We start from the raw sequence: 20,323 nt of genomic DNA, 5'->3' as shown, positions 1-20,323 counted from the left end.
CTGCCCTGGCAATGGAAATTCATGAATTTTTGTTGTTTAGTATTGCCCCTGTAAGTTTATTAATGTTTATACGCAAGGCTACCGTATCTACCCAAAGAAATATAGCAAACATCCAAGAACGGTTTCAAACCTCAATTACAGGCAAAACCTCTGGAAACCAACTAGTCGTAGTCGCCGTTTCCACTACGCCTTTAACACGCTTATGACGCGCTCTGAGACCATTTTATGTCGTCGTAGCAGCGCAGTAAGGACGCCACCTCTGTCTGATGGGGGTATTACATGTGAATTTATTAACTACCTTGAGTGGAATTATTCATGTGTTAATTAGAGGCTTCTTAATCTACACTGAGACAAACAACGTGTTAATTCATAACGTAAGATCAGATCACGTTATCATCTTCAAATAACCGCACATGAAATGTGGTTCCGAGATGCGTTTATGAGTTTGACAGTTTCTTATTGTAGTCGAGATTCATACAATGTTTTAGCCAACAGCCCATCTAGGTCCGATTCGTGAGCCTAAAGTATAACCTGTTTGTGGCGACAATAACCTTTTCGATAGGGCTGTTTCATCCTGGTCTTCTTCTCCCAACTTAATTTATTATAGGACCGTTTCATTCCGGGCTTCATCCCCCATTTTATGTTTTGATAAAACTGTTTTATCCCGAACTTCTTGCCCTAAACCTATGTTTTGATAAGACTGTTTCACCCCGAGCTTCTTCCCCCAACTTATTACTTTTTTTAGATGGTATGCTTCTTCCCCCAACTCATTACTTATTTTAGATTGGACTGCTTCATCCCGGCGTTCATCCCCCAACTTATTACTTATTTTAGACTGGACTGTTTTCATACCCGGGTTCTTCCCCCAACAGTCAACTTATGGTTTGATAGGACTGTTTCATCCCGGGCCTTATCCCTCCAACGTGCTTTAGCTGGGACTGTTTCATACCGGGCTTCATCCCCCAACATACTTTAGATGGGACTGTTGCATCCCTGGCTTCATCCCCCAACATACTTTAGATGGGACTGTTTCATACCGGGCTTCATCCCCCAACATGCTTTAGATTGGAATGTTTCATCCCGGGCTTCATCCCCCAACATACTTTAGATGGGACTGTTGCATCCCTGGCTTCATCCCCCAACATACTTTAGATGGGACTGTTTCATCCCTGGCTTCATCCCCCAACATACTTTAGATGGGACTGTTTCATCCCTGGCTTCATCCCCCAACATACTTTAGATGGGACTGTTTCATCCCTGGCTTCATCCCCCAACATACTTTAGATGGGACTGTTTCATCCCGGGCTTCATCCCCCAACATACTTTAGATGGGACTGTTTCATCCCGGGATTCTTCCCCAAATTATGGTTTGATAGGACTGTTTTATCCCGGGATTCTTCATCTCAACCTAGGTTTGGATATGGCTGTTTTATTTCTGTCTTCATCTATATGATCCTTGACGTGACCTACACCAACCGGCCAGATATGTATGGAGTGACGGCGGATCTGTACATGGGAACACGCATGGCTATCCTTATTTCAAAGAAACAAAAACTATATTATATAACGAAATCATGAAATAAAATTGCGAAATTAAATATCGTTCCATTGATTTTGACGTTTTCTGAATGTTTTCATGATTTTTGTATTGGGATCGAGACAATTGTTTCCTGTTTTACTTTAGGGTCTGAGTTCTGCTTTGTTTTATTCACAGAGATTGTATAGTGTTACTAAAATCGATGGACTTTCTAGACGGTCTATTCTAACGTAAATGAAATAAAATGTTTTTGTCTGAAATGTAAGCTCGAAACGTCCGCCTCTTAAAGGGGTAACATGCCAAGCCCCTCAGCCTTATCCGTGAACTGACTAGCTCCCACCTCACCCCTTTTCTTACCAAGAAGTCGGAATATCTCGGCGATGTAGGAACACAGCTAACGTCATTTAGAAGATGTTATCTTGTCTACCTTCCTTTCGGTCCGCTCCCGTAACGTGGTCTTTGTAATAGTTAGGCTATTATTTGCATGTTCAAAGTCACTTAATTGACGTAAATGACGTAAATCTGGTATATTTTAGAAATCCATATACGAAATATAGCCCAGAATCTTCAGCCCAATAGTTTCGATATCGATCGTTCAGTAGGAAAGGGTCCGATTTAAATAAGAACGCAGGATTTGGGGTACTGTATTGGTGTCCGTTTAAAGGGTAAAAGGTCAACCTAGTAACCTAGTTAGCAGCCATATTGATCTTACGGAATTGACCATTTGATTAGATTTTGATAGTGATACTTAACCACGTCAAATAATGACGCAAATCATCAAACAATACTTCAGGTTCATTTGAAGGGTAATGGTACCCAAAAAATAAATTCCAGATTTCATTCTATCACTATGGGTTTTCCAACATTTATACAAGTTTCAATGCTCCAAACACCCGGTGCCCTAGTTAATACCAGTATTGATTGTAGAGTAGCATGGACCATTTGATTAAATTCTTATTCTGATATTTAGCGACGTCAAATACAGACACAAATCAACAATACTGTACTACGTACAAACACCGTAATGAATGAAATAACCTTGCATGAATGATTGATTTCTAAATTGTCATTTGTTGATTAAATATAGATTTTGTTGGATTGTCTAGCCAAGCCAAGCTATGGATTATATTGATGAATCTAAATCAAACTTTAAAAAACTTATTCAGATTATAAATTGTAATAGTAATAATCAAAGGGTGAATGTACTCGCATGATGGACCCGGGGAAAACAAGTCCGGGTTAGGTCATACATTATAAAGCTATTTCTTTTAATACAATATCCAACCTCGTGGGTTTTCCCCGGGTCCCCCGGTTTCCCCCCACTGCTAAAGACTCCTACGCGCAAGCGAATTATTGAAATAAAGTTGAACCATGTGTTAATCCCGAAATGACCTAGTTTGTGTCGAGTGGGCGTTTAACCCCATTTCTCTCTCTCTCTCTTTAATACAAAAAAGAAGAACAAAACAGGAACTATTCCTGAATTGGTCGAGTCGATTCCTTGTTCCACGGGGTTTTTCAACAAGGTTTCCGCTTGTCAGTGAGGCATTTCGGAGGATCTGACAGGGAAAAGCGTCTAGTCGTTCGTTTGGGACGAAAAACCTTTGACAGTTGGAATTCCATGAAGAGTATGAGGAAAATCCGCTGTCCGGGCAACATTCCCCCATAGCCCACTGTATGACATATGTCCACCCTACTAATCCTGGTTGTTTCCTAAAAGTAAGAATTTAAATCTCATTTCATTTCCTGTTGATTAATTATTTTTCCATGTCCCCGTAGAATAAACGCACATTCGCCATTCTACCAGTTACGTACAAAATACAATTTTGAACAAGACCATCTTTGAATATTGAAGAATCTGTAGATGGTGGACTAAATGCACCTTCTGAAGTTTATGATATATTGTACCACAGCCCAATACACAACACGAATTACTGCGTGAATGGAAATTGAAATGAATAATGCTAATTGGAATGAGGATTAACGTCCGACCTTCTGTATCAACATTTTAATATGTGAGTGGGAATTAAAATATATAATGCACAAGTTTGATAAAATGAAATGGGGTTTAAAATCCAACCTTTCTGCACCAAGGGTTGTACTCGAAATACGGAAACCTGTACCGGTATGAATGTCCGTTAACATCCAAGATTTAAAAAAATACCACAAATAAAAGATAACAGTTTCTGCGACTAGATTTCTTTTTATATCAAAACCGAATTATCTATTTGGGTCAAAATCAAATATGATAAATATAACAGTATTAGGGGAAACGCTTTCTTAATCCGGAATAAAAAAAACTGTGTTAGTTCGAACAGATCTGCTGAGCATTGTTTTAGACACGACATCGATCTTCGTTGGTTAGATAAAAAACTGTAGCATAGAATTATTATCCTTCATATCTTCCTATGACGCAAGTTGATAAAAAAGAAGAGAATTATTGTTTATCTCAGTGCTGCCATTTGAGTATATCTTGATGAAGTCAATTATAGAATGGCGGGGGTTCACGAGTCGCGACATCTTGTATGATCCACGGCCAACGTCATCATCAGTGGCGCAGAGAGAAATTCTAAATAGGTTAAAATCTCACTACTGTCTTATAGACGGGTCTCTATTATCCCCACCTTTGTTCGTTTCTAACAAAAAGTAAGCATTCTGTTTTCTTCTGGTAAAATAGTCTATATTATAATTTATGGAATTACAATAATTTTTTTTTAAATTTAATATAAATCGCTGACGTACATTCATATTACATTAATGTGTGCCTTTAGACCCATTTTCACCACTGTAGGATTCCAAAGAATAGAGGCATGTGCCCTTTATTATCTGAAAGACGCAGCTATTTTAGCGTCCGAATTATTACCGTTGGTCTTCTAAGAAAAAAAAACCATGACGAGGTGCTAAACAGCATTTCAGTTTATTTCATTCCCTTGACAGTTCACCCCTGATCCACCATTCACGTGGGTTGCTGTAGAAACCAAAATTCCCCACCATATTTGTAGTTGTGATCAATAGTAAAAGTATTTATTTGGTCTAAAAATAGATTTGTGTAAATAATAGGTATCGATTCAGTAATATCCTACACTCTATTATAAACTCATACTATTCTGTTACAGACTCATTCCATATGCAAATAATTCACATTAACTCTCCGTCCTACAAACAAAGCTACATATACACACGATGCGTGGCGTGTGTAAAAGATCGTTTTGGTAGAGATGGGCTTCAGCATCAGGACTCGGGAGAACAGCTCCCCCCCCACTCAAATGACAAAAAAAATAAAGAAGATCAATAAAATTAACAAGGCTGTATGTGTGTGAAATTATTTTTTTTAAACGTCCACTTCCACCGAGGTGATATCGCAGAAAAGGGCTGTATATATTGAGATAAAACTTTAAATGAAAGATCGTGACCTCCTTGATTTGCTGACTGAACATGTTTCTACACTGAATTTGTAACACCTCTATGATATGATACACACTCCTCCTTGGCACCTTATCCACGCCTGCTCTGCAGCCTTGAATATGACCAATGGTTAGGATTATTCTGACCAGAGGGGGGTGGGGATTAGGCGGATGACCAGGATTAGGTCACATGATCAATAAAGTTAACAAGGCTGTATATATTGAGATAAAAAGAGAGAGAGAGAGGGAGAGAGAGAGAAATGGGCAAAGCTATAATATCTATTAGGGCAAAGCTATAATATCTAGAGAGAGAGAGAGAGAGAGAGAGAGGGGGGGGGGAGAAATGGGGTTTAACGTCCACTCGATAAAACTAGGTCATTTTGGGACTAACATATGGTTCAATTTTATTTCAATAATTCGCTTGGCGTAGTGGTCTTTAGCAGTGGGAGGAAACTTGAGGACCCGGAGAAAACCCACGAGGTTGGACAGGCGACCCTACTCCTTGTCACGTACAACCAGGGAATCGAAACCCCGCTAGTTGACTCAATGACAGACCGTATGATACAGCGCGCGCTAACCATTCTGCCATCCAAACCCCCTTATTGAGATATTTAAAAATTTTAAATGAAAGATCGTGACCGCCTTGATTTGCTGGCTGAACATGTTTCTACACTAAATGGGTAACACCTCTATGATGAGATACACACCCCTCTTTGGCACCTTATCAACGCCTGCTCCAGCCTTGAATAAACCGTAGGTGACCAATGGTTAGGATTATTCTGTCCAGAAGAGGGTTGGGATTTGGTGGATGACCAGGCTTAGGTTGCAAGTAATAGTTGTGATGCGATTCCTTGCTTGGAGTGTGCAAGTACACATCTAGCTTGAGGTCATTACCAAGGCAATGCCCAATCAAACCTATTGCTCGAAAGGTGTGGGCTACAGTAGTCCTACTGGGAAAAAAAGCGTTTGACACAGCTCTTCATCACTGAACCCAGACACATCAGACAATAAATTAATCAAAATTTGTTTGGTGCACAATTACACGTGATGAACGTTTCAAATAAGACGAAATCGATTTTTCATTTTACAGATTGGGGGTAACTGCCAGGAAATTGGCTGTGTTAGACAGGGGTCTGATCTAGATTATTCCTATTACAAAATATATATTATATTATGTGCAATAAGGTTGGTTTATTCTATAGAAACAGTGCATCTGTCTAAGGCTTATTACATTTAGCTTTCGAAATTATCCCCTATGTTTAGTAGGCTATGCTAATCTAGTGGATTTCCAAAAAATGAAGACAACTAGCAGGTTTTGGCAGCTATACATTACGACCTGACATGTTTCCCGGTGGGCCCTACAGTTAGTCATGTTTTGATTAAACAATATCGAAAGGGATGCAAATACAATACGTTATTGCTTAAAATTATGTTACTGAAGTCATAAATGTAGATACGCATGTTTTTACTATATAGCCTAAATGCGATTCCCAGGTCTCTTTTGTTATGTTGTGAATTTTAAATTCTCCATTATTTTATTACACCTTTGATTTATTTCATGTCTGTTTCGAGGAATGAAATGCGAGTATGATTATAGATATAATTTCTCCCGGCCGGTGAATAAATTCTCTTCAAAGAGATAACCCATCATTTAATTCATTTTACATAAACTATAAAAAGTGCTAGTGTTGATCCCAAGATGATACCACAACATTCCGAACCAATCTTGATGACGTCAATGGAATACGAGCACACGTGTTGCGCGTGCCGATTGGCGCCAGATGTATATAATCAGAGAATACTAGCATAGCAACATTTGATGTATCCCGCCATTTGATCAATTTATATGTATACTGATATTAAAAAGACAGAATATTTCCTAATTTATTTTGTGATTGTAAAGTATTGGGATTTTAAGCAATGCTTTTAAAATCTGATAGCAGCTGCTATAATTTATACGGTGAAATATGTGACTTTAAATGATATTTGGTAAGAAATATAAAATAATAATTAGGCGATAACCCAGTTTCTTTGTATAAGGTTTATGAACGTAAGGTCAAATCGACTTTCTTTTCTTATAATGTGTGTGTACCAAATTGATTTACTGACATTTAAAGTTCAATTGATCACACAGGCAGATAGAAAAGATTCAAACACAATTTACAGATTTTATTTTATTTTTTTTTAGATATTATTATTACTCTGAGGCACACCCCGGTGCAGTGGAACATTTTCTTAAGATACTATTTTAAAATGGGTTCGCAGGTATCAGTGCCGTTGTAGACAGGTCTTCTGAAACTTCCGTACATAAAAATTTGATATTTTAACCAAGTATGTCTTAGTAACGTCTATCTGTGCTACTAGTAAGAAGCATACTAAACTTAGGCTGCCTGTCTACAGTTAGCTCCACTTGAGAACAGACATTAAGCTAGTTGACCGACATTTTAAGTCCTTAATCGACGATTTTTATCGAAGGCAATAAGTATTCATCGAGAATTATGAAAAGTATATATTCTGCTTCCATTTTATAAAATTGAAAAAGTTTATTTAGTCTTTGTGTGTATGACAGATATGAAACGGAGTATACGCATAACAAAACAGTATACTAATATTTGGATATGGCGGCCATTTAGGAAAGAGATCTGTTCTCGAAGTATGAAGTAGATGGATCTGTGTGCAGAATGGGGAGGTTGCAGCCAGCCAAACGGGGGTTATTATGGATGTGGCCATAGAGACAACATATCAGTTATCATCAACTCATGTCTAGAACAACCCCGTGATTTACAGCCAACATCGTCAGGTTTTGGACATGAACGGCTAATTTCGGTCGCAAACTAATTGTCGACAAGAAGAAAAGTGAGTGGCGCATTGGACTATCATCACTTGGTAAAACTGACCCCACGATGCATATTATAGGGGTATACCTAGAACAGTATTGATGTAATGCGAAACAATTCAGACCGCAGTAGCGTTATATTTTATTTAATTCTGGTTTATCTTCGCCAGGAGCTCTTTCTTTACCAATTTTGTTGTGTTGTACCCTTTGATTATGAGGGTCAGTCCAATTTTGAGTTCAGGTTCACCACCACCATTCAGACTAATGCAGTTATTTCTGCTGTGTTCCTTGTCCAAAACAAACTCTAAATCGTGTGTTCCACTGCGAATATTTGAAATATTTCCTGGGGAGGCACCATCTGAAAAATCATTTCGCCGTAGTAGTTCCGTTCAGGGTCAAGTTTTTACACTTCCCGTTCATTGTGGGCAGTTTAAAGAAAATAAATAACGTTTTGGGGATCCCTGTCGGTGTGAGGGTTGTTCATTGTATAGGTGGTCCCTTTTCAGTCAAAGTAGACAGAGTAGTTTGATAGCTTCATAGGAAGCCGTGTCCCCTTTCTGTCTACAGGGGTCGGTTGTCGTTGGATGGGTTCACTGTTTCTTTGAAACGGAAATGCTTCCTTTAAAACTTTCATTGTTGCGTGGAAGAGTGGAAGTCGATAAGTCTGAAGGCAGTAGTTTATATTATATAACAGGATCTAGTTAGTCTGATGTTCGACATTTTGTCTGCTCTCTAATCGTATACTCATTGATTGTAAAAACATTTACTGTCAAATCAACTCATCCCGACGGCGGTAACTTCTGTAACTGCTTGTGTAACCAGTTAATTTTACATCAAAACTGATCGAATGTTTTCGTGTGTAATTTTTAAATTGAATTCCAAAGATATTTTCTACGTAAATTGACTTCCTCTTTTGGGGCGCAGATTTAATTCCCGCACAAAATCACGCGTTCCATCTTTACATGTCTTTAATGTAATTATCTGAGTTTTTTCCAACTGCTCCTTGGCGTCGGAGTCCAAAATCAATTGTTCGTTGGTTAGTGGGCTTAACTTCCTCTTCGGCGGAGGATGACACCTAAGACATACGCATAAGATCAAGCGATTATGGGTTTAAATAGTAGATTAATGTTGTAGCTTGTTTTCAAAAGTTTCTTAAAAATAATCATTGTACGCCTCGGTATGCAATGGCAGTACTTGAATAGCGTCCTATCTGGTAATAACCGAAACTTCCTATTCGACCGAGGGTAATATCGAAGGCAAACTCACAATGTTAAGCAGTGATGGGGTATAGATTCATGCTCTAGTTTGTTTTCAAAAGTTATTGCACGGTTCGGTATGCAACGGCAATACTTGAATGACGTAATATCTGGTAATAATCGAAACTTCCTCTTCAACGGAGGATGATATCGAAGACAAACTTACAAGATTAAGCAGTGATGGGTTTAAATAGTAGATCAGCGTTGTAGTTAGTTTTCAAAAGATTCTTAATAATAATTATTGGTATTCAATCGCAGTGAGCTCATCCTGCCGTACGTTGACCGTTTGGTTACAATATAACCAAAGGTGGTTATTTTCTATGGAGATATCGGGGCGTAATTTGCCTCTATATCCATCGATCATTCACACCACTCATATTTTACTACCGAGGATACGAATCAACCTACCACAAGATATTATAAGTAACTGTTGTCAATTTAAGACTATACTCTTTAGACGTATCGGACCAAAGATTTCAGATCACACTAGACAATGACGTAAAGATGCTATTTGGTTCTGTTGGTGGCCTTTTGCTCTTTGACGCCTTTCTATCTTGGCACATTGTCATACAAGTCATTACCTAGAATTTTAATTTAACGCCTCGATGACTTGTGAAATGGAAAATTATTTGTGTAATATCTGAGATGAAATTAGTAAAGTGTGTCACAGTTTACAGATCCTATAGTATATTGTGCAATCTGTGATAATTTATAGCAGTAGTATGTATAGGCTTCATTTTGTAAAGCCTTTACGAGGCAAATATTGATTGATATCACAGATGGTTCAGGTGTTGTGCATGTCACAAGTTAAGAGTATGCATATTCTTCCAGAACATTGAACATTTAATATTACTTCACTATTAGAGTATTGATTATTCCTATTGTTGTCTTTATTGTGTTATATACTTAATTGATTTATATAATTGGTTACACGTAAGGATCTATTACATACAGTATATGTATTTCAATTTCGATGAGATTGTGGCAAAGGTCATAAAAGAATAGATGCGAGGTACATTCCCACTCACGTTGGAGGGACTATTTAAAATTTAAAGGTGGCTGTGGACAACTCATTGTGTTTTTCACTTGATATCCTGACTTTTAAAGTTTGTGAATATGAATGAGGGCGAGGTTTTGCCAATTTGTTGACACCTTACTGGCACACCACATCCCTCACGAAAAATATCTTTATCTTGTAAAATGTTAAATAGATGAATTATTGGAAGCCCAATCCATCTGAAATGTAACATGACGTCTTGTGAATTCCACGAGATCACCAGAGATTAACTTTGTCTATAATGTACATTATTATCGTCTTGTCCTACATGAATATAAATATTAGGTCAAAGTTCACTGGTATTATTGGATTATATGAACAAATTCCTAATCATAACTACGGCACGTCAGTTCAATAACAAGCTAGGAATGTACACCATAAATATGCTGTCAAATAATGGTTTTAGGACATAGCAGTACCAAAAATAGTTGGGGTTTTTTCTATTTAAAACAAGTACGAGTGTACTACGGAACAGGAACCGATTGTGGTGTCATCGCAGCCACCTTGATCTATTTACTTGATTTGATATTTTGTTTCAATAGCATTTAGTAATTGAACTTGAACATTCAGGTCACAATTCTATGGAATACAATTACTGCCTATTACTGAGCGACGTTTCGGATAGGCCTCTCTAGACAATGATAAAATATAAAATATAACAAGACAATATATACACGTAAAAACAACACCAGGTTAAGGAATCCTAACTTAAAGATACATTAGTTAAAAGTTTAATAGAAAGTTGGTCATTCTTGCTATAATAATTTAAAATATTGAAAATTTCAGCCAAATTACTTCATTCTGAGCCAAACTATCACTGTTTATTGTTTTGACAAGGTGTGTACATAGTGGTAACTAGCGCACTGGTATATTCGCGACTTAGCCTCGCTTTCCCATTTTTAAATTAAATTTTCAAAAGGCGAACCGTTCTAATGAGTAATGTAGTTAAAATCGCAAGTATCCGATGCCATCGAGAGTTGATTATGGTCTTGTTTTGTTAATAAATGTGTAATTAATAGTTTAAATAACATTTCAGGCCTAACGAAAGACCTGCAATAGGCAGATTTACCTCTTGCATAACGTATGTTTAATTGAAGTAATGTGATTATGGAAGTGATCAAGGTTGATAAGGGTAATAGGCCTACTAATAACAACATCTTATATGACAGACCACTTTGACTGAAAATATAACAAATTGACTAATGGATAACTTGTTGTAAAGTATTGGCAATGATTTGTTAATGTTTTAATAATCACAACAGCCTGAAAGAAGATAACATTTAATTAATGTTGATACAGGCCTGTAGAGGTAACGTGTTTTCACATAAATACAAATACCATTCGAAAAATAACTCGACAAACCATCAATGGTCCCCATAAGGTCGAGTGATTAAATCAGTGAGTAGTATTTATGCTGGATGCTATAGTGATTCCTTCAGATTCAAATCATATCATCCATTTATTAAAAGAGAATGGGGTCTTCCATTAAGCTAAAACAGGTTATTAAAATGATAGGATTTGAACTACTAAGTGCATTATTTTTTTATATTTCATTAACAACAACCACTTTGCAGACCTAACACCCCGAAAAGCAAAATAAAAGCCAATTATTAAATATCATTTTAAATGATATAATTGTAACCATTTACATTATATACACTATTAATCTTATTTAGTGATGAGACTTTTCTTAAATATTGATTGTTGATTTAATGGAATATATTATATAGCCTAGTTGCAAATAAATACAGAATAAGAACAAGCATGCCAAATTCCTTGTTGATCGTACATGAATTGATGGTAACTTGGGCTTTTTTCGAGGAGTAGCACTTGCTGACCAGATCCCCGATAAAAAAAAGAAAAATTTCCTCATCTTGCCATTATTAACTATAAAAACCAAGTTAGATCTTTGTTATGGTTCTATTCTAGAACACACTGTGCAAACTGACAGCTGCTCGTCCATTCTTCCTGGCCCCCTTTCCGAAACCCATGACACTGTATTATATTGTAGAACCCGACACGTAATCTGTATTTGGTGCGATCAGCGATACAATGATTGAATTGTGATGAAATATGAAATGACAGTGTACTTCTCTTTTTCAGAACCTATAAAATGTTACGTGTGTGCTGGGACAGCACATAATAGTACCTGTGCTGATCCCATAGACTTGAAGATCAATCCGCCTGTCAAAAAGGTCTGCTCTCAGGGAGTCTGCTTAAAATGGACCCACTACAAACTCGGTAAGAAAAGATGCTTTTTATTGAAGAGGGGGGTGGGGGGTGGGTGGGTGTAGTTTTTCACCTACTCTTAAAACAACATTGGTTGTATAGCCTTGTATACAAAATAAAAGTGTTCACTTTTTATATTTCATACCGTCTTGTACATATCTGATATCTCTCGGGCGTTCTAGACATCAAGTTACTCTTCCAAGTCTTGCGGACAAGTCCCTCTGATGTGTATACAATGTGGCGGACTGGTCCAACGGAATATTGGCAAACTGATGACCTTTTATCTCCTTAAAAACCGCTACTTTTATCTGATTCCTTTGCCTACCTTTTGGTATTAAGTGCTATTAAGTTCACCCATTTACATGTTTTCCCGGTAGAAGTTTTAGGCCCAGTCTGTCACTGAGAATGCATCATCATCAGTTCACGTATTGCTATGTGAGTAAACTATTGTCCGTTTACATATAGTAGTGGAATGAATTACAAGTTAAAGAAGCTGAAAACAGTAACCAAATGACATTACACAGGTTTTAAACTCCGGTCAGGTACCATACGCAGTGAAAATAACCTGCATCATAAGTGTCTCAAGTAGGGAGTATAGACTGTCACTGGCACTATAGCGTTGTGGTATATTGTGTTTCCCAGGGGCGCCGGAACGGCGCGGGGCCAGGGTACCAAAAGATATGGGGTTGGGGTGGGCGCGGCCGGGGCCGGCCTCTATAAAATTTTGAAATTTGTCAATACCGAGAACGCTGTTTAGAACGCCTCTAGCATTCCAAATTCCAACATAAAACCCTTTAAAATACATAATAATCAAAGAGACAAAAGCATGATTCACAATTTTCGTATCATGAGCAAGTCATCTCATTAAGAAAATAGAATAAGCTTTTAGAACGAGACAGTAGATTTAGAGACACGATTCTTGCAAGTGCTCATATTCAAGAGCAAGTGTTCACGAGACACTATAATGGGACTATAATCGACCGAAATAATTGATGCGCTGATCAGATTTCACAATAAATTCAGATAATCTCATTAGGGCATGGGTATACATGTATACCCCAGAAAAGGGCAGGGTAGCATTTGTATACTCTGGTACCCGGGTTCCGGCGCCCCTCGTGTTTCCCAATAGCCTATGGCAAGTAGTTCTACGTAAATATGCTTCTTGCTATCAGTTCTGCAAAGGTGCTGTCCATGTTCCTGAGATGGGTGGCGTATGAAGCGATCTTTTGGAGCAGTTGTCACTAAGTCGATAGGCAACGTCTCTCTGTTGGTGACGTTGAGCAAGTCCATGAGGGGGTAACATCCGAATTGCCTTACTACACCGATTCCAGTTGAACCGGCCTACGATATCCACCCTTTTTGGGACAAGCGCTAATCTAGACATTCCATATATATCATTGCTTGTGAACACTTTGAAATTAAAATGCTTTTTCCCCACACGGATGTTATGATTTATGAATGATCCCCAGGGTAGTATATGCTATCATACAACACAGCTTAATATTCTTATGTTCCCCATCTGGGTGTCATTCTTTTGCTGTATATTTATCAAGCAAAATCCACTTCTTTATGCTAACTAGCAGTGGCTATGTATATCAAATGTCCAAGTAAAAAAGAGGTTTATGGACACCTGTTGATAAAACGTTATACCTTTATATATTTTCTTTTATCTTTGTATTCGTTGCAGGTGTACTGGTGATCGAGAGAGTGTGTTCAGCCGATATAAACTTTCAATTAACATTAATAGACGGCGTGTGCCGAACAGAAAGAAATAATAACGGATATTTATGTATGTGTGGAAAGCATTTGTGTAATTCGACAAGCCGAGTGCGATTATCTCCCGTTGTTATCCTACTCTTACTTTTGTGCTATAGCTTGATCTCTCAAAGGGTGCTACCATGGCAACGATGACGTCAATTCTGACAGTATATACATGTAATAAAGTGTGAAAAATGTTTGCTATGTGTGGTGCGCCAAACTGCCTTATGGGCTTTCAGAAAGTTTATTTGTTGTTTTATCTGTGCTATGAAACGTTCCACGTTTCAAATCGAATTATCTATGCATTTTCGACGACCTATGGCTGTCGGAAGTCACATGACGTAGGCTAAACGACGCTGGGGGATAACTATGACAAGACCTTGGACATTTAAAAAAGAGTGGGACGGGTATATGAAAAATCAATTTTAAAAAAATTGTACCAGAAATACATATGGATCATCTGTGTTAAAAGGAAAACAGGGGATACCGGAAGTAGTTTAATAAGACGACGGAATTTATTTAGTAAGAATGCGAATTGCGACTGAAGCCTATGTTAGGCTATAAAATTATGAGAAATGCGTCAAAGCTTGGAATAGATGGGGAAGGATGATTCAACGGTTGCCCTGTTTGGGTTTTACAGATTGTTATTTAAACTTCTAAGTTAATAAAATGTTACCCGTCTCTTTAAAGTCCCCACAGTAAATAATATATATCAAGGATTTTAGCAGCGTCAAGTCTGATGTCATGTGTACAAGATGACGAATTATGACGTGTATATGTTATTGTATATAAATGATATAAACTGTGTCGTGACATCATATACCAGTATGTAAATATGTGACGTATACATAAACGTCAATCTAGTCGCTAGTATTGAATAGCTAGTGCTCATATTCCTCATTTTATTTCAAAACATTTTCCATAGTAATTTATTTATTCATCTTTGACCCTTTCTCAATTATATTAACTCTTAATTATGCATTCGTTTACAATAGGATCTCCCTTTCCCTTTTTATACACCCACATTAGAATGTGGTCTTATATTGTCATTAGCACCGTTGGTCCGTCATCCACACTTTCCTGTGATCACCCGATTGACTTAAATTTATATACAGTGTTTACGTTTAGGAGACGAAAAGGCTATTGATTTTCAACAATTTATGATAATTGTAGTCGTAGTTATCCCCCTTGATCTAGTTGAAAACACAGATTTCCGATCACCCGATAAGCTAAAGTTATCAACTGATTGCCGGTACATGTTTTGTATAATAAATGCTAGCACTAGAAAGAGTTAGATGCCAATCGAATTTTAATTATTTCTGTTACCCTGGATCAGTGTTTTGTGAATGACCTTTGTGGACTGCGCAGATGACTTAGCTCCTGTTGGCGTATGTTTCGTTGCCTGTAGTTTTTAATTTGACCAAACTGTCTTTCGAATTATCCGAGCTTAAGGGTGAACACATTTAGTCTGACATCTGACATAGGTGGGAGTAATTATTCTTCTAAAAACTGAAATCATATTTCTAGACAAACTGGGAGTCCCGGTGTCTAGCTAATCAGGGAATCTCGGGTTTGCTCCCGGCGTTTGCCGAGAAAGTTTTCCGGGATTTCCGGTGTGGTGTCCCCAGTGGTTAAGGCATGGTAAATAAAGAACAACTTCTTGTCGATCAGATGGTACGAAAACATAACCATTGACAGTTGGAACTCGAAATATGAGTAAGCCTCGTAGCACACTGTTGGAAAGGTGCAAGCATGGAGGACCATAACACCATTCATTTCTTCACAAACTAGTTGTTAATTTACATGGGAAAGGATAGCTAAATAGGATTGTTGTCATGAATTGTAAAAAAGATATTTACATGTAAGTGACTGGAATATCAAAACATAAGCAAAAGAGTTATCCCATGTAAGTCATGTTTAAAGGAGTTCAGGCGGGAATAGAGACAACAGGAGTATTCCACCATAAAGTTCTGAATAGACAGAAGGGGTGGCCAACCGTTTAGGTTCCATGTGCCAAATATTATCCGCACGACTTCAGATTTGCCATATTACTTTAAAAGATTAAATCAAGAAAAACATAAACATTATTTACCTTATCCCCTGTGGCCGAATCATCAGAGTACTCTGTGATACCACGTTTTTTTAAATAATAGCTCGTCTTCAGTAGATTGGCCGATGTGGAAAAAGGGCCATAAACCCCATCTCATTTCATTTACTTCAGTAATCGGAGAAAATTACGGTCTATCTGGTCTTTTTTTATATATTAGAACATTATTATCATCAGATGCAATGTGTTACTCGGAATGTTCCAATGTTCCCTAGAAAAAGCTACACGGCATGAACTACACTTTAAGGGAAACTATCTTGAAGGGTAGATTTTTTTTACATAATGTATAAATGCGCCATTTGATTTTGATTGGTTTGTGTGTTAACTGTTAATCCATACGTTTGAATGATTCCATATTATATTTATTCAAATAAGGCAGATAACTCTGCCATGGTTTGTATTTGATTTCAGAATACTTTGATTTAGTTTAGTGTATATAGGCCTACATATAACTTAACATTTAACATTTTTTTCTGTTTTAATTTATTTTAATTTCATTTGAAGAGACAATCTGACTTTCTATGTAAATTATGTCCATTTAAACAAAGAATACGTAATTCTTTAATTTTTAAGAATTATCTTTCTTATCAATATGTTGTACAGTATCAGAAGCTTTTAAATCTGCCAAAGGAAAGAAATATCATGCAGTTCTTTTTAGTATTATTTAATTGTGTGGTTTTCAATTTTACTCTTTGCTCTAATACCATTTTTGAACAAAAGTGGAGACAACTCTTTAATTGATTTTAATTGCTTTCAAACCCACGTGGGGATACCTCTTTGACCAGAACTTGATACCAAAAACTTAAATTCAACACCACAACGAATAGTTCAAGATTTCACAAGTATATTGGTTAAGGGTAAAGACAATTATTGGGCTGCTACTTCACCCTCGTATTCAAATCAAAATTGTAAGAGTGACGTAAACAGAATATTTCAATTTCTGATATCATCATCGCTTATCATACTCCGGTTACAAGGATAAGCTATATTAAAATCAATAAGAAAAAGTGCAATTGTGGTTGAGAGTCAACCAAAGTGTAGTACCCGTTGAGAGTCAACCAAAGTGTAGTACCCGTTGAGAGTCAACCAAAGTGTAATACTTGTTGACAGCCAATCAAAGTGTAATACTTATTGACAGTCAACCAAAGTGTAATATTGGTTGACAGACAACAAAAGTGTAATACTTGCTGACAGCCAACAAAAGTGTAATACTGGCAGACAGCCAATCAAAGTCTAATACTGGCTGACGGTCAACCAAAGTCTTACTTCGACATTAACATGCTATGTTAATAAAAAGCCTAGGTGATTTTTAAATGAGGTCATTTTGTTTAACTTTTTGAGCGTTTGTGCAATTTCAAAGATAGTTCAATATATTTAAATAGTTTAATTTATTGAAAATATATTAGTCTTCCACGGTTCACTTTTAAAGATATGCAAATTATATGTAAATAATATTGTATTTATGATGACTATTCATATAATATTATAATTAATTACGTATATGCAGTATTCTATGCACCTAAGATTCTTGTTGGGAGCTCAAGAGGCGCCTTATAGAATTATATCGCTTAACGATTTAATCCTTTTTATCTTTTTGTAGAATTCCGAACACCATATTATATTCTTATTCAAATTCTTCACCGAGGGCACAGTAAAATTAGAGTAAACACAGTTCGAGGAATTCGGTATGTTATAGCAAATCTAAATTAGCGAACTGGTCCATAAAGGTATCAACGGTTTTATGAAATAACCCACCCGCTTATTTCTATAATTTCCTGCTGTCGCCCGCGTTTCGAAGAAAGTGGGGCACTTGTATAATTGGTTTGCCCGTCTGCCTGGAACACAATATTTCTTTTAAATTAGCTACAAACATGGTGTGGGTATTTATTAGGTGAATGCCTTGACTTCGTTCGACGATTAGCATTTACTGCTTAGGCCAGAGTACAGATAAAGCAATTTGAATCGTCAATGCTTTGGAACACGATAATTTGGGTCTAATTTAATAAAGTGATGGAAGTTGTTGTATATAGTTTCACTATACAACAAAACCTTGACTAAGTTCGATTATGAGTGTTTTATGCATAGATGGCTTATTAGCAGTACCGTTGTTCGACGCTTTGCAAAAAGATAAATCTGCAATTGATCAATATGTGGCACATTATTATTTTGAGATTAAAGAGGATGACCAGCATCCCTGTTTGCTTGTTCAAACTTTAATAGCTCGGTCAATGGTTAAAATCCTATCTGATTAAAACATAGATCCTATTTCGTTTCGTTTTTATAGTTCATAATTTCGCTTTACTTGTCTTTTCTACACTAGGATCTGGAAGAGTTGTTATCATTGACGTGTTCTGAATGATGTAGGCTATTAGCCAATGAAACGGTCTGTTACGGCGAGCTTTAGGCGTGTTTGGCACGGAACTGTGGGTAATCCACTAGTAACATCAATACTGATTGGTTAATCAAATGTCTGACGTCATAGGGTCCCCGCTCGTATGACCTCTGACGCGGCCTATCGCTACAACCGGTCAGATCTTCATGTAGTGTAGGCCATCGAAAGTATAAAAAACGAAACGAAATATAGATCTGTATTTTAATCAGATTAGTTAAAATCTGAACATACTTGTGAATTAGTGGAACCCTTGACGTACCTGTAGAGACATTCTAGTACATGTATATCATTTCAGTTATTGAACCAAATAAACGATGCCACTTTATGAATTGATTAGTACTTTAGTTAATCCATGGTAACTTGTGTACCTTAGTTAATCAGCAATACTTAAGTTAATTCATGGTAAGTGCTGGTACTATGTATTTGCTCAAAGGAAATGCCAAGCTAACAGGACTAACTGAAATCAATAAGTGAAGAAAAAAACCCACGATTCCATTTAAAAATCAACTGAAAATAAGGTCCAGTGTCTGGATTAGTACTTCAGAGATGACCAATTCCCAATTTCTGTTACAAAAAATATTGTGAAGTATATAATTGTAGCTTATCTTCCTTATTAAGTTATTTTTATCGTCACCGCCATTATATAAAGCGAATTAAAGTATGAAATAAAAACAAACTATATATGTATGTACATAAGCAGAGTTTCTAGAAAAACAATTACATTTTCTTTAAATTACTATTAGTCAAATTGTCTTTTTCTGTTATTTAATGTTATTATAATATAAATATATATATAAACATACACACACACACATGTATATTAATGCTGTAAATTGGATTGAACTTTGACATTTAACCTTTAACATGTTTCACCTTTGAACCCTGTAATATACCCTTTTTCTAATGATTAATTATTATACACTGTTAACAAGAAATAAATGATTTAAGAAATTAGAATTAAATTCGTGGTTCAATATTTATGGATTTTCGGATGTCGTCAATTTTTTTATATATGAACATTCAGTTTTTAAGACGGAAGAACTGGCTAAATATTAACAAAACCGCATCTGAATCCTGTCCGTTTCTATGGATCCGTAGGCTAGCCGTAAGCGTCCATGTTGCCACGAGGGTCGTCAGTCCGCATCTTACTGACGTTTCGGGGCATGTATTCGCAACCGTAACGCGTGGCTATGTTTTTTTATTTTATCTGCTGTTAATTCTCTAGTGACCTTGATGAAAAACGTGTTGATGAGCTATATCTGTTGTCATTACTTTCAGCAATAATTCTGCTGGCCAAGTCATTAAAACTCCGCCACGAACTGTGAAAAATGGACAGCGTTGTAACGTATTCGACGATGCTAAATTTTTATTCCCACTTTAGCGAAGAACGTTATCATTCTCTCAACATCTTGTCGGCTCGAGTTAGGTTAGATCCAACTATGATTGGCTGTTATGGATTAAGCCTGTACTTCCCTAAGCGGTGTCTTTGGTTCACCGCAAATGCAGGAAAATGAGGAACACATTAATCACGGGTGTACCTCGCCCCGATTCAATAACCCATACTGGTAAGTCAGCAGCTAAGAGAACCACCAAACACGTTTTTAGTCCATAGATTAATAGATCTTTGGACTTTACTCTTGGATTTGAAACTAACGCGATATAATATGCTTCTTTACTATTTGGAATTTCTTAATAATTATGTTAAGTATAACCGTGTTTTTGAAAAGTTGTATATTTTCCATCTTTCTTA

At 36.8% G+C, this 20,323-nt stretch overlaps 1 protein-coding gene across 1 annotated transcript in view; it reads left to right on the top strand.

Moving 5' to 3' along the window:
* LOC126821875 (protein quiver) overlaps positions 1 to 18,898 on the top strand; it is an 81,352-nt gene extending 62,454 nt beyond the window's left edge. Inside the window, exons 4-5 of the mRNA XM_050550457.2 lie at positions 12,191 to 12,328; positions 14,004 to 18,898. Coding sequence (XP_050406414.1) covers positions 12,191 to 12,328; positions 14,004 to 14,227 — 362 coding nt within the window. The 3' untranslated portion in view covers positions 14,228 to 18,898. The remainder of the gene's footprint in view (positions 1 to 12,190; positions 12,329 to 14,003) is intronic.
* The last annotated feature ends 1,425 nt before the right edge of the window (positions 18,899 to 20,323 follow it).

Source organism: Patella vulgata, chromosome 5 (genome assembly GCF_932274485.2).
Source record: "Patella vulgata chromosome 5, xgPatVulg1.2, whole genome shotgun sequence".
Lineage (NCBI taxonomy): Eukaryota > Metazoa > Mollusca > Gastropoda > Patellidae > Patella > Patella vulgata.
The sequence above is the reverse complement of the archived record's forward strand: the minus strand, read 5'-3'. Positions and strand labels throughout refer to the sequence as shown.